This window comes from Salmo salar, chromosome 20, assembly GCF_965601325.2.
Source record: "Salmo salar chromosome 20, fSalSal1, whole genome shotgun sequence".
NCBI lineage: Eukaryota > Metazoa > Chordata > Actinopteri > Salmoniformes > Salmonidae > Salmo > Salmo salar.
In genome coordinates this window covers 70,873,170-70,887,330 of record NC_138310.1, presented here as the reverse complement: position 1 = coordinate 70,887,330, position 14,161 = coordinate 70,873,170, and the positions used below count along the sequence as shown (strand labels likewise).

General features: G+C 42.6%; 1 protein-coding gene across 6 annotated transcripts in view; it reads right to left on the bottom strand.

Annotated features, from left to right (window-relative positions):
- LOC106581265 (RNA-binding protein Musashi homolog 2) overlaps positions 1–13,960 on the bottom strand; it is a 443,530-nt gene extending 429,570 nt beyond the window's left edge. For all 6 annotated transcript variants that reach the window (XM_045703896.2, XM_045703899.2, XM_045703902.2 and 3 more), the window contains exons 1-5: positions 13,771–13,960; positions 13,418–13,458; positions 13,010–13,091; positions 12,298–12,382; positions 4,274–4,315 (exon numbers count right to left, since the gene is read on the bottom strand). In XM_045703896.2, the coding sequence (XP_045559852.1) occupies positions 4,274–4,315; positions 12,298–12,382; positions 13,010–13,091; positions 13,418–13,458; positions 13,771–13,835 (315 nt within the window). In that variant the 5' untranslated portion in view covers positions 13,836–13,960. The remainder of the gene's footprint in view (positions 1–4,273; positions 4,316–12,297; positions 12,383–13,009; positions 13,092–13,417; positions 13,459–13,770) is intronic.
- Positions 13,961–14,161: the final 201 nt, after the last annotated feature.

Below are 14,161 nucleotides of genomic sequence, written 5' to 3'. Positions count from 1 at the left end.
CAGCCTCCTGAGGTTGAAGAGGCGCTGTTGCGCCTTCTTCACCACATTGTCTGTGTGGGTGGACCATTTCAGTTTGTCTGTGATGTGTACGCCGAGGAACTTAAAGTTTTCCACCTTCTCCACTGCTGTCCCTTCGATGTGGATAGGGGGGTGCTCCCTCTGCTGTTCCTGAAGTCCACGATCATCTCCTTTGTTTTGATGACGTTGAGTGAGAGGTTGTTTTCCTGACACCACACTCCGAGGGCCCTCACCTCCTCCTTATAGGCTGTCTCATCGTTGTTGGTGATCAAGCCTAGTACTATTGTGTCGTCTGCAAACTTGATGATTGAGTTTGAGGCGTGCATGGCCACACAGTCATGGGTGAACAGGGAGTACAGGAGGGGGCTGAGCACGCACCCCTGAGGGGCCCCAGTGTTGAGGATCAGTGAAGTGGAGTTATTTCCTACCTTCACCACCTGGGGGCGGCCCATCAGTAAATCCAGGACCCAATCGCACAGAATGGGGTTGAGACCCAGGGCCTCCAGCTTGATGATGAGCTTGGAGGGTACTATGGTGTTGAATGCTGAGCTGTAGTCAATGAACAGCATTCTTACATAGGTATTCCTCTTGTCCAGATGGGATAGGGCAGTGTGATGGCGATTGCATCGTCTGTGGACCTATTGGGGTGGTAAACCAATTTCAGTGGGTCTAGCTAGGGTGGCCAGTAAGGTGGAGGTGATATGATTCTTGACTAGTCTCTCAAAGCACTTTATGATGACAGAAGGCTATAAAGACCTGGGGAAAGTTGTGTAATTTAAATAAAACCAAAAGAGGAAGAGGTGAACTTTAGGCTACTTTGGTGAATTTGCAAGGCATGCAAAACAAGACACTGTGAGATTAAGATTACCAAGAAACATGCGCACCGCGATTCTTTCTGCCTGCCCCTCCTCGCTCTCCCTCGCCTGAGGAATATTCATTACGCCGATTCAGTTGCAAACGTTTCTTAAACTGAAGCAAACGGAACAAATCGGGGAAGGACCTACCGGAATTTGTCCAACAGAAACTCATTTTAGTTGCAGTTGTTGTGCAACTGTTTGGAAAATGATTACACCCTTGCTCTCGCTCTTCGCTAATGATGCGAGTGTGTCTTCGTTCTGTTGCGTGTAGAATGCCCTAGGCTATTAATTGATGATAGGCCCTGCTTTACTGAAGTTGCGAGACATTGCAAGCCAAGATACAGCATTCCATTGAGAGATACCGTTTTTGATTGCCGATAGATATGCCTAGTTTACGGTTCTGACCGTCTGCCTGGTGACCAACCTGCCTACACTGTGCCCCTCTCCTCTCCTCTCATCTCATCTCCTCTCTCGCTATGAAATACGCACATTTTTGTGTTCTCGGAATATCGGCAGCTAATCAGTCTCTGTTCCAAACAAACTGAATCTTAGGAGTTGATTGCTAGCGGAATCGAATCTTGTAACTCAGAAATGGGAGTTGACACCACTACAGGCAGAGAAAGGCAAGCGACAGGAGATATTAAACCATGTGACCTAAATAGAAAATATTAAACAACAGATCACATCATACCGTATAAAGTTTAACCTGGCTAGGTTACCAGATCAAGAAACACGTCGGGCCCGAGAATGTTTTTTTCACCACACCACTCTGAGACCAGTGGTGCCACTGCTGAGATGTATAGATGCTTGCCCCAGGAGTAGAAAATAACAGCCATAAAACTAACAGTATAGACTCTGGAAAGGCGAACTCCAGGTATGTCTGGATTTAATGTCTGTTTGGTAATAAACCAACAAACTCAGCTTCTTTGACTTGTTCACGAAGTTACCAAATGAATGACAGCCTAGCTAAGTACAGTACTCAACATACGCCTGCTTGTTTCAGTTCTATTCAACATACTCCAAAATATGGGGCAAGTCACAAATATAATGCCATAATGCCACATGATTGTATGCGATGGCGGTTGTATAATTGCATAAAGCTTATTATTGGGTGGTTCGCTTAACACAAAAAAAAACACGTAGCGGCTGTGTTGTGTTCCGACTGCTGCTGAGAACTGCAGCCTGATTTAACGCCCGTTCATCTCGGAGCCCCAGGCCCTGAGCCAGCCTGCCTGCCTGCGCTGCCTGCCTGCCTGCCTGCCTGCCTGCGCTGCCTGCCTGCCTGCCTGCCTGCCTGCCTGCCTGCCTGCCAGCCTGCCTGCCTGCCTGCCTGCCTGCCTGCCTGCCAGCCTGCCTGCCTGCCTGCCTTGGACCAGAGTGGCTGGCCTGGCATGTGAGTGGTGAAGGGAGTGGCTGGCCTGGCATGTGAGTGGTGAAGGGAGTGGCTGGCCTGGCATGTGAGTGGTGAAGGGAGTGGCTGGCCTGGCATGCGAGTGGTGAAGGGAGTGGCTGGCCTGGCATGTGAGTGGTGAGGGAGTGAGTTCGTCATTTCTCCTCCAGTGATTGTCCACTCGGGGAAAGTTCTTCATTTCAATTAGCTGGACAAGTGTGTTGTGGACACCTGCCACCCTTGAAGCCAATCCCGTATTGAAGAGTTAGGAAACAACGTGCTCTCAGACAGTTAGCCTACCAGCCAGCCAGAGGCTGTCCCTCCCTACCCAGCCTTAAATGCCTGAGGTGGATGTTTCTCGTGCTGTCACAAACTGTAGGTACACACACTGGAAACACACACACACTGGAAAAACACACTGGAAACACTCAAAATTGGGACAAAGTGAGCATGCAGCCGACAGCATGGTCTGAGGTAAACGCTTACTGGGAAATTGAACACGGGCAATAAAAACCCTGAGCCAGAGTTACTGACAAACAGAGAACAAAACACGTTTTGCTCAAAAGGACGACGATAACCTGAGGGCTTGAACATTGCTGTACATAAGACCTTTCTTTCATAAATTGTACATGCACCAAAACCCCATGAAATGCTGATTTAATTGCTCTTTAATCCTACAGCCTCTACGTTATTTGACAGCCACATTCTCACTCCACTCAGGGTTAAAAATAAGCCTGCCCTTAAGGGTCCGAAGACAAGTCAAGGTGTGATTTCACCTTCAAATTCCTTTACAGTGTCATTGCTCTTTAGAAACAAACACCTTATAGCCTACATAGGTCTGCATCTTTCTTTATTGTTAAAAATGTCCTTGAGTCAAATTCATGTTTATTCAAAAATGATTGCATAATTGATATCAAGGGTGCTTTTTTGCATAAAACAGCCCACAGAGCAGAAAATATCAAAGCACTGTACAAATCTGTCAAATACTGTAACATATGCTTGCATATCAACACAGTCTGCACTGGAACGAAGTACTGTACAGTCAGACTAGACTTCTGTCAGTATTATCACTATTACTGTACACCATTTTCTATATATATTTTGTATAACCTTTATTTAACTACGCAAGTCAGTTAAGAACAAATTCTTATTTAATTGGACTTCACATGAATAGGTGCATAAAATGTTTTAATAAAATAAAACATTTTATCGTCCCATACACTGGATAAGGTACAGTGAAATGTGTCGTTTTAATGGGTCAGCCATAGTAGTACAGTCCCCCTGGAGAAAAGTAGGGTTTAGTGTCTTACTCAAGGGCACAGACAGATGTTTCACCCTGTCGGCTCGGGTATTTGAACCAGCGACCTTTCGGTTACTAGCCCAACGCTCTAACCGCTAGGCTACCTGCTGCCGAAAACAAGGGGGAAAGAGAGACTGTATCAAGAAACAAGCACATCCCCTAGCTGTTCTCAATTACATACATGTAGCCATACCCAGCCTTAAGATAACATGTGCTTCGGCTTGGAAAGCTTTACCTCTGTCATTCCTGTTTGAAACCTGATCAAAGTAACAGAGTAGCAATGCCTCTCTTTGTGTTAATAAAAAAAAGAAAATGCCCCAATCTACCTCAGCGTCTTTAGGGAAAAAACATTGTGTGAACAACTACAATGTGATACTCTCTCATTCAATCAAATGCAGCGAAGTCTTTAGAGCAGTCACCCAGGGAAATTCTACCTCACTACGGTTTCTAGACAACATGCTGATGTAAACAAGTACAGTGGTGGTGCAGCTATGGGAGAAATCAGACAGCCAGTCATCTACCTGTAGCAGGCTCCAGACCAGCCTGACAGTGACACTTGCATTCCAAAACTAATCTGCAGGCCTACATGTCGTTTTATGACCAGACCCTCTCTGCAGGTCAGCAATGTACCCAGTGTTACAGAAACCAACCAACAAACTAAAAGTCCTCTCCATGAGAGGTTAAAACATGTTCGGCATGTTGTCTTACCTTGGGCTGAGCACGTCTAGGGAAGGCAACTTTAGGATCGATCTGGTAAATATTAAAAAAGGGACAAGAGAAAGAGGAGAAAGGGAGATTAGATAGATATCAATCATTAACAAAGTTGTCAATCACTTAAACACAACGAATCACAGGGATTTGGATGTGTGGGTTCAAAGCATTCCTCATGGATCACAAGACTATCTCACAGACCGGCATGCACGACTTGGACAACGTTAGGATTACCATCACAACTGACAGTACAGACACTACACAAGGGGTATTCAAAAATCAGGTTTCGAGTTCCCCAAGTCCCCTTCAGGACTTCTGTTCTCCATCCTTCCCCTCTGTCCCTGGTCTGAATAAGTCCTTGATCACCAGGTGAGTGGACTCCTTTAGCCAATCAATGACATTAAATCAATCAATGAACTACCAGGGAGAGAAGAGATCCAGCTGTACTGGGAACCTTAGGGCTCAAGCCTCCTACACTAGTAAACAATTATCAGTGTGGGATTTCACATCTTCCCCACACAGATTAATCAAAAGCCATATTAAAGCTGGCTGATTTAATGAAATGCACAATTTTATTTCCTTTTGCATCATCAAACTGTCCAGGTCCATCATTCACATAATCCTGCATTACTCCGTAGAAGCATAGCTGACTAATAAATCAATAGCCCTTCACACATAATGGTTTAGTCAAGGTATATTGACCAAGAAAAAGCATAACTAGCATTAATGCCAAGGTTAATATTTAAGCGCTATGTGAAAAATGTGTAAGGAAAAAAAGCACCATACCACATTTTTTTGATTGAAAGAGCATTTTGACTGCATAATGCTATAATTGTAGAATAATTAAAAATAAAAAGTCAATTCAAAATATATTACATTTTATTTTTCTTTAATATACTTTGTGATTTTGGCAATGCCCTTTCATCTAATTCTCCACAGTCAGATGAATTTGTGGATACCAATTTTATGTCTCTGTGTGCAGTTTGAAGGAACTAGTGCTAGCGAAATTGCTAGCTAGCGTTAGTGCAATGACTGGAAGTCAATGGGTACAGTTGAAGTTGGAAGTTTACATACACCTTAGCCAAATATATTTCAACTCAGTTTTTCACAATTCCTGACATTTAATCCCAGTAAAAAATACCTGTCTTAGGTTATTCAGGATCACCTCTTTATTTTAAGAATGTGAAATGTCAGAATAATAGTAGATAGTATTTATAGTATTTATTTCAGCTTTTATTTCTTTCATCACATTCCCAGTGGGTCAGAAGTTTACATACACTCAATTAGCATTTGGTAGCAGTGCCTTTAAATTGTTTAGCTTGGGTCAAACGCTTTGGGTAGCCTTCCACAAGCTTCCCACAATAAGTTGGGTGAATTTTGGCCCATTCCTCCTGACAGAGCTGGTGTAACTGAGTCAGGTTTGTAGGCCTCCTTGCTCGCACACGCTTTTTCAGTTCAGCCCACAAATGTTCTACAGGATTGAGGTCAGGGCTGGGTGATGGCCACTCCAATACCTTGACTCTGTTGTCCTTAAGCCATTTTGCCACAACTTTGGAAGTATGCTTGGGGTCATTGTCCATTTGGAAGACCCATTTGCGACCAAGCTTTAACTTCCTGACTGATGTCTTGAGGTGTTGCTTCAATATATCCACATAATTTTCCTTCCTCATGAAGCCATCTATTTTGTGAAGTGTACCAGTCCCTCCTGCAGCAAAGCATCGTCACAACATGATGCTGCCACCCCTGTGCTTCACGGTTGGGATGGTGTTCTTCGGCTTGCAAGCCTCCCCCTTCTTCCTCCAAACATAACGATGGTCATTATGGCCAAACAGTTCTATTTTTGTTTCATTAGACCAGAGGACATTTCTCCAAAAAGTACGAGCTTTGACCCATGTGCAGTTGCAAACCGTAGTCTAGCTTTTTTATGGCGGTTTTGGAGCAGTGGCTTCTTCTTTGCCGAGCAGTCTTTCAGGTTATGTCGATATAGGACTTGTTTTACTGTGGATATAGATACTTTTGTACCCGTTTCCTCCAACATCTTCACAAGGTCATTTTCTGTTGTTCTGGGATTGATGTGCACTTTTCGCACCAAAGTACGTTCATCTCTAGGAGACAGAACGCATCTCCTTCCTGAGCGGTATGACGGCTACGTGGTCCCATGGTGTTCATACTTGCATACTATTGGTTTTACAGATGAACGTGGTACCTTCAGGCGTTTGGAAATTGCTCCCAAGGATGAACCAGACTTGTGTAGCTGTACCATTTTTTTCTGAGGTCTTGGCTGATTTCTTTTGATTTTCCCATGATGTCAAGCAAAGAGGCACGGAGTTTGAAGGTATGCCTTGAAATACATCCACAGGTACACCTCTAATTGACTCAAATGATGTCAATTAGCCTATCAGGAGCTTCTAAAGCCATGACATAATTTTCTGGAATTTTCCAAGCTGTTTAAAGGCACAGTCAACATAGTGTATGTAAACTTCTGATCCACTGGAATTGTGATACAGTGAATTGTAAGTGAAATAATCTGTCTGTAAACAATTGTTGGAAAAATTACTTGCGTCATGCTCACAGTAGATGTCCTAACTGACTTGCCAAAACTAGTTTATTAACAAGAAAATTGTGGAGTGGTTGAAAAATGAGTTAATGGCTCCAACATACAGTTGAAGTCAGAAGTTTAGAACAGCTAGATATCATTTCTTGATTCCATCCAAGGGGTTATTATGGCAGCCAATATGAATTGGCACATTTGGGTTCGGATTGAATACAATGAGGCCTGAAAACAAAAGAAGGCATTGTATTATTCATCATTGCATCAGTTTACTGCAAAACAGTCATTTATGTTTTCACTATTTATTACAGGATTTGCTCTATGTGCTGAACTGCAGATTTGTAAATTGTCAAAAAGTAGCTCAAACTAAAATGTGAGATATCAAGTCAGGTGTTAGAACCAACCACAAGACTTCCTCAAGAACAACTTGTGCAAATCAAACATTCATTTGAACATTACATTTTCCTCTTTTACATCCACTTCTAAAAGTGAATTCATGCACAAGAACACATCCCGTTAAACGGGACAGTCAGTGCATTAAAACAGCCAGGACATTCAAGACACATTTGCCATTGAATATAGCCCCAACATTTAATTGTCCTGTGAACAAAGGATTTCTCCTTTCACATTTTCATCTTTAGGGCCACATAGCTAAAGGGGGGAAAAGACCATTAGTGGAATATTGTGGATAAAGTGGGATGAGAGCTTGTCAATTGGGAAAAAAAGAATAGAAGGAACGGAGGGGAAATATAACAGAGAGAGCTGTCGGTGTGTGACGGACAGAAATACCACTGGTAGAAAGTGACTGTCTGAATTCAGCTGACTGACTGCATTAGTGGAGTGGGATGTGATTTAGCCAGAAAAGTGTTCAGTCTACAAGAGATTGCTTTTACAAATGACATCAGCAGAAATCCTATTGTCGACAGACACTGAGTATTATTCAACCCCAAGCCTTCATTTCCATGTTGTCAAGCATTACATAAAACATGATGCATGTCAAGTATACACAGTACGTGTATGCAGTACATGCCTCAGCCTTAGCGTACGCAACAGAGGAAAATACATGTGCCACAATGGAAAACCACAGGAATCTCCAGTTGAAATAATGCTAAAACTCTGATCGTATACCTGTGAAGTAACTCTGTACTAAAACTAGTAACATGTTGTAAAATGTTAAATGACTTAAATGTAATGTAATGTAAATATAATGTTGTACAATTAATTATGGTTTAAGGGCATTTCGCAATCACAGACTATTCTAACAGAGAATCATGTACATTGAATGTTAGAGGAATAATATAACAACTGTATCCTGATGAAAGGAAGAAAAAACAGCAGCAGCTGCATTGAATTCCCCATGCAGACAAACCAAACCATGTTGCTGTCTGGATTTCAATTTCCCAGTCTAGCCTCACCTGGCAGTGTTACAGCCAATTTATGCTTCATCCGAAAATGTGGTCGGAGGCGCCGTATGGATGATGTGACGCAATTGCGGAGCTTCCGGAGGCATGCAGAAGCCAAATTGAGCTCTGTACCGCATCGCCGTGCGCCTCGCTCCGCATTGACATGATTGGTTGACAGTGAGTGAGAGCGGGAGGTTCTGTATAAACATAAGCTCACTTCCTTGAAAACTTCCTTCACAACAGCTCTGCACTGCTCCGCAAAGTACAAGAAGTATGAGTGCCCTGTCTTCTGCAGAGGCCATATCACCGTAAATCCTGCATGGCCAATGCAGACGGCGGACTGACCAGGCAGCACCTTTTAAAGGCCAGTGTGTTTTATGTACATTGAACAAAAATAAGCGCAACATGAAACAATTTCAAAGATTTTACTGAGTTAGTTCATATAATAAAATCAGTCAATACAAATTCATTAGGCCCTAATCTATAGATTTCACGAGTAGGAATATAGATATGCAAGTTGGTCACAGATAGCTTTAAAATAAATAAAAAAAGGGTGTTGATCAGAAAACCAGTCAGTATCTGGTGTGACCAACATTTGCTGGATATAGGCGTGATCTGGTACACGCTGTCGTACTTGTCAATCCAGAGCATCCCAAACATGCTCAATGGTGGACATGGCTGGTGAGTATGCAGGCTATGGAAGAACTGGGACATTTTCAGCATCCAGGAATTATGTACAGATCCTTGCGGCATGGGGCCATGCATTATCATGCTGAAACATGAGATGCTGGCGGCGGCTTAATGGCACGATAATGGGCCTCGGGATCTCGTGTTTGTTGTCTGTAGCTTATGCCTGCCCATACCATAACCCCACCATGGGGCACTCTGTTCACAATGTTGACATCAGCAAACCGCTCGGCCACAGGACCCCATACAAGCTGTCTGCCATCTGCCCAGTACAGTTGAAACTGGGATTCATCCGTGAAGAGCACACTTCTCCAGCATGCCAGTGGCCATCGAAGGTGAGCATTTTCCCACTGAAATCAGTTACGATGCCGAACTGCAATCAGGTCAAGACCTTGGTGAGGACGACGAGCACACAGATTAGCTTCCCTGAGACGGTTTCTGACAGTATGTGAAGAAATTCTTCGGTTATGCAAACCCACAGTTTCATCAGCTGTCCGGGTGGCTGGTCTCATACGATCCCGCAAGTGAAGAAGCCAGATGTTGAGGTCCTGGGCTGGCATGGTTACACGTGGCCTGCGGTTCTGAGGCCGATTGGACATACTGCCAAATTCTCTAAAACGACGGAGGCGGCTTACGGTAGAGAAATTAACATTCAGTCAGCATGCTAACTGCACACTCCTTCAAAACTTGAGGAATCTGTGGTATTTTGTTGTGTGAGAAAACTACACATTTTAGAGTGGCCTTTTATTGTCCCCAGCACAAGGTGCACCTGTGTAATAATCATGCTGTTTAATCAGCTTCTTGATATGCCACACCTGTCAGGAGGATGGATTATCTTGGCAAAGGAGGAATTCTAACTAACAGGGGTGTAAACAAATTTGTGCACAAACTTTTGCAGAAATAAGCTTTTTGTGCATACGGAACACTTTACATGTTGAATTTATATTTTTGTTCAGTATACATTTCCACACGATGAAGTGCCTTTTTAGTGTAAGAGCTGTTTGAAATGACCACCTGAAATTTCAGGCCGTTTTAGTGGGATGGAGTTTTGACATCACCAGGTGGTAAATTAGTTAATAGACCAATAAGAAAGTGTTACAAACCTCTCTGCCAATAACAGCAAATGTATCTTTTCCCCTCCCCACTTAGACCACTCCGAAAAAGTCCTAGAAAAATTCTTGCTGGAGAAATTGCTCTTTGCTAAGAAACTATTTGTTTCTTTTTCACCATTTTAATTGGGGGGTTAAATCCCAGTAAGGTACTTTGTTACCCAGAAATGATTTGATATTGAGATAAAAATGGCTGCATTGGACCTTTAAGGTGAGATGTGACTCCCCTCTATATCATACTGCACCAGCACTTTAATGTAGAACACCTCCCAAGGCACAGAGAGGGGAGTCGGCAGCTCAATGTTGCCTCTATTACATTATACCACACAAGCAGTAGATTATGTAAAGACTCTACTCTAGGTACCTTAATGCATGGATGTCATCAGCTGTTTTCTAATAATCCTATGTAGACAAGTCCAGAAAGGAGGAGGGGAGAGAAGGCATCAAAAAAACTTAGGTACACATCGAGAGTTAGGGAGAGGGAGTCTGCACTGCTTCCTTTGCTGGGCTAAAACTGCATGTCCTCTCAAATACAGATTTCTCCCTTTTTTGTTGTTGTTGTTGCAAGACTAACATTTGCCCCTTATCAATACGGTTTTGTTAGAGGTGTACTAATTCATCTCAACATTACATTCAAATCTGCAGTCATAATAATCCCTGCATTATTACAAATTCATTAGGCTACGAAATAAATTGCAAATAGATTAACAAAGAAATGTGCATTTAAATGAATATCAGTGTACTTTTTCCTGGGGTGACGTGTAGGAAGCTACAGGCTTTTCCTTCTTCAGCTATCGGTTTTATAAATCTAGAGCTTCTGGCAATATCAGAGCAGTTTCCATGAGTCCTTGAAGACAATATAGGCTGCTTGTATTCACTCCACCGCTCCTAAACTACGAGCCCATTGAGCACTGGCTCACACAGCTGAGTTAGAGCATACACTGCAGCATCCACATACAGAACATGACGGTGCGACTTTACTGAGCTTTCAATTCATTATTTTGGTCCCACATTACAATACATCTTTACATGGTAGTTACATAGGCAGTTATAGTGTAACTACACATTATTACTTAACCTACAAGTGCTGTAATGTTTGTGTCATGCACAATTTCAAAGACAAAGCATAAGAATCATCAAAAATAAGCAAACTGACCCATATGGAAAATCAAACACTAAACGCAGAGGGCGAATCATCACAATACCATTTTTTGCAGTCGAGGCATTACTCTGACCAACTTTCACCCTCAGAGAAACATGAAAGTTGTAATTAAGTTGAAGTTTTAATCTATCCAGTTTCATAGGAAGCTGGTGGGAGGAGGTATAGGAGGACGGGCTCACTGTAATAGCTTGAATGGAATAAAAAGAACGAGTCAAGCATGAGGTTTCCATATGTTTAATATTGTTCTATTTATTCCCTTCCAGCCATTACAATGAGCCCGTCCTCCTATAGCTCCTCCCAACAAACTCATCTGATCATCCATACATTCAGAAACTAAATATACTGTAACAATAAATGAAACAATAGCGGTATGTTTTTATGACATTCACTGGGGATAACAGTTAGTCTTGGGTTTGTGATTTAAAATGGGTCATGTTGTGCGAATGTGTGCACTTTAGCAGACTTGCAGTGAGAGAGGAAGTGGATAATATGCAGACATCTGAGATGAAGACAGGGGTAAATGGGTCGATACTGAGGCCAATGACGCAGTCTATTGGGACTTGGGAGGATGAAAAATGAAAGTTTAACTCAAGATAGGGTGATTTAAAAAAAAAACATTTATTTATAAACTGCATTTTATAAAAAGAAAAGCCAATAATGCCTGATGGTGCATAGATATGGTGCATGAAAAACAAAGCCAAATATGTACAACAATGTTAAGCCTACTAAAATCTATAAAGACAGCTGGGAATGTATATTCACAAAAAACAAATACAGAATAACAATCACTTTATATAATATGCAGATTCAACAATAAACATGTTCCCCCATCTCAAAACACTCAGATGTTCCTGGAGAGAAAGCGTTGCAGGTGCCATTGGTGCTCAAATGACTTTATGTAACATGGCACTCAATACTCAATGGTAAAGAAGGGTTAGCAGAAGGTCTTGTAATTTGAAGGAGGGGGGGCTACTTATTGGCGTCAAGTGCATGTGGCTGTGAGAGTGAATAATCAATAACTCAATAGGACATAGACAATCATGCCAGACAGGTGGGTCACAAAACCACAGACACTTCATTTAAAAAGTGACAGAAGAGAGGAGACATACCGTTTTTGAGTCTAATTCGTGGTGTTGCTGAGCTAAGACGTTATCAACACTGGCAGCATCTACGTAAGTAACGAATCCGAAGCCCCTGTGGAAATAAACAAGAAACATTGTAACAGTGAGTCAGTCAGTGGCGCAGGAGAGTGGTCAAACAGCCTATCAGTCTGTATAACTACAGCCGTTACATGGGAACAAATAAAGCCAAATGACAGGCTACATTTTAAATCAAATTGTATTGGTCACATACACATATTTAGCAGATGCTATTGCTGGTGTAGCGAAATGCTTGTAGACTAACAAATATATAATGCAGCCAAATGTTACATTGTAACAAATATTTACCAACATTAGCTATTATGGAGTATGGTAGGCTACTTGATATCAAAATAGTTTACCTTTCATATCAGATTAAATTATTTCTTAAATGTAAATGCCATTTCCTTTTACTGCTGCACAAGGAATCATGTGAATGAATAGTGTAGTCTAATTACTTCCTATATTTTCAGGAATATTCAAAGATCCTCCAGTATTCTATCTGAAGTGGCCGGTCAATGTCAAAATGCGTTACCTTCTGAAAGGAAGGTTGTAAAAGCGCAACAAAAATAAATGGCTGATTGCTTGCTAACTGATGTTGCGTTATCATAAGGACACTGCAAAACCACGTACGTTAACAAGACAAATACAAACACATTGGGAAAATATACTCGCTAAATACCTGGAGCGTTTTGTCGTTGGATCTCTCATCACCATACATTCTCTGATTTCCCCGAATTTAGTAAAATAGTCTCTAAGGCTGTCTGCGCAAAGAAAAAAACAAATAGGAGGTTACTGGACGTTTTCATTCTTCTGTCAAATCTAGAACAGTCTATGTACGAGCTTTAAAATGCCTCTCTAGCTATACACATAGGGGTCGAATAGAGGACTTCAAATGATTGGAAATAAAAAATAACCTTGCGCGCACTAAGGTACACGCGCGCTATGAGATACATACACACACCATATCCCACACACACACACACACACACACACACACACCAGACGTTGCAACCAGCACGGACAGCCTCAGCTACCACAGAACACAACCCGACAATGCCACACTGTAGTCCGCAAATTATTGTCTTACCTGGCGAAGTTTGCCAGCTGAGGCCACCGATAAACATTTTACTGTAAGGGGAAAACATAGCAGAAGTGAGTCCAGATGTCAGATCGGCCATTTTGACATGTAGCTAACTACTTGCTATAGCGACCAAAAGCGAGCAAAACGTTGGCAGAGCAGCAGCAGGACCGCTGTAGTTATCAAACACAGCGAGTTTCAGCTATAGAAAAAGGGGGCAGGCCCGTTGGTAATATACTCAAACAAAGGTGTAGTTGACTGGACCCGGAAAGAAACATCAATGGCAGTGCTTTGATAAGCCGTGCACTATTGATACAATGTAGCTATAACGATAAAAGTGGCAGTGCTATTTGCAGTCTTACCCCGGGTCGTGTTGCGAATCATTAGGGGTTCCTCCAGATGTGGCTTGGCTCCCGTCTCCCTCCATAGCTAACCCAACTATAGCCAGTAACTAACGAAGACGCACAAGGCTACACCGAAGCCCGCTAAAGAAAATATCAGTGAGCTGGGAATGCAAGCGTCACACGTGGAATCAGCTCAGCCCGTGGCTCCCCCCCCCCTGCCCCCCCCCTCCCCCCCCCTGACCCACATGGGGCGTGGCAAGGACTCGTCACCTAACCAATTCAATTGACGTCATTAAGCATTCCCCGCCCATATACAGCTGTACTGTAGCTAACCATTGCGCAGATTTGGTGTGTGCGTGTGTGCGCTAACAACATTTTCTATCCATTTACACAGACTGTAAGTGACCTT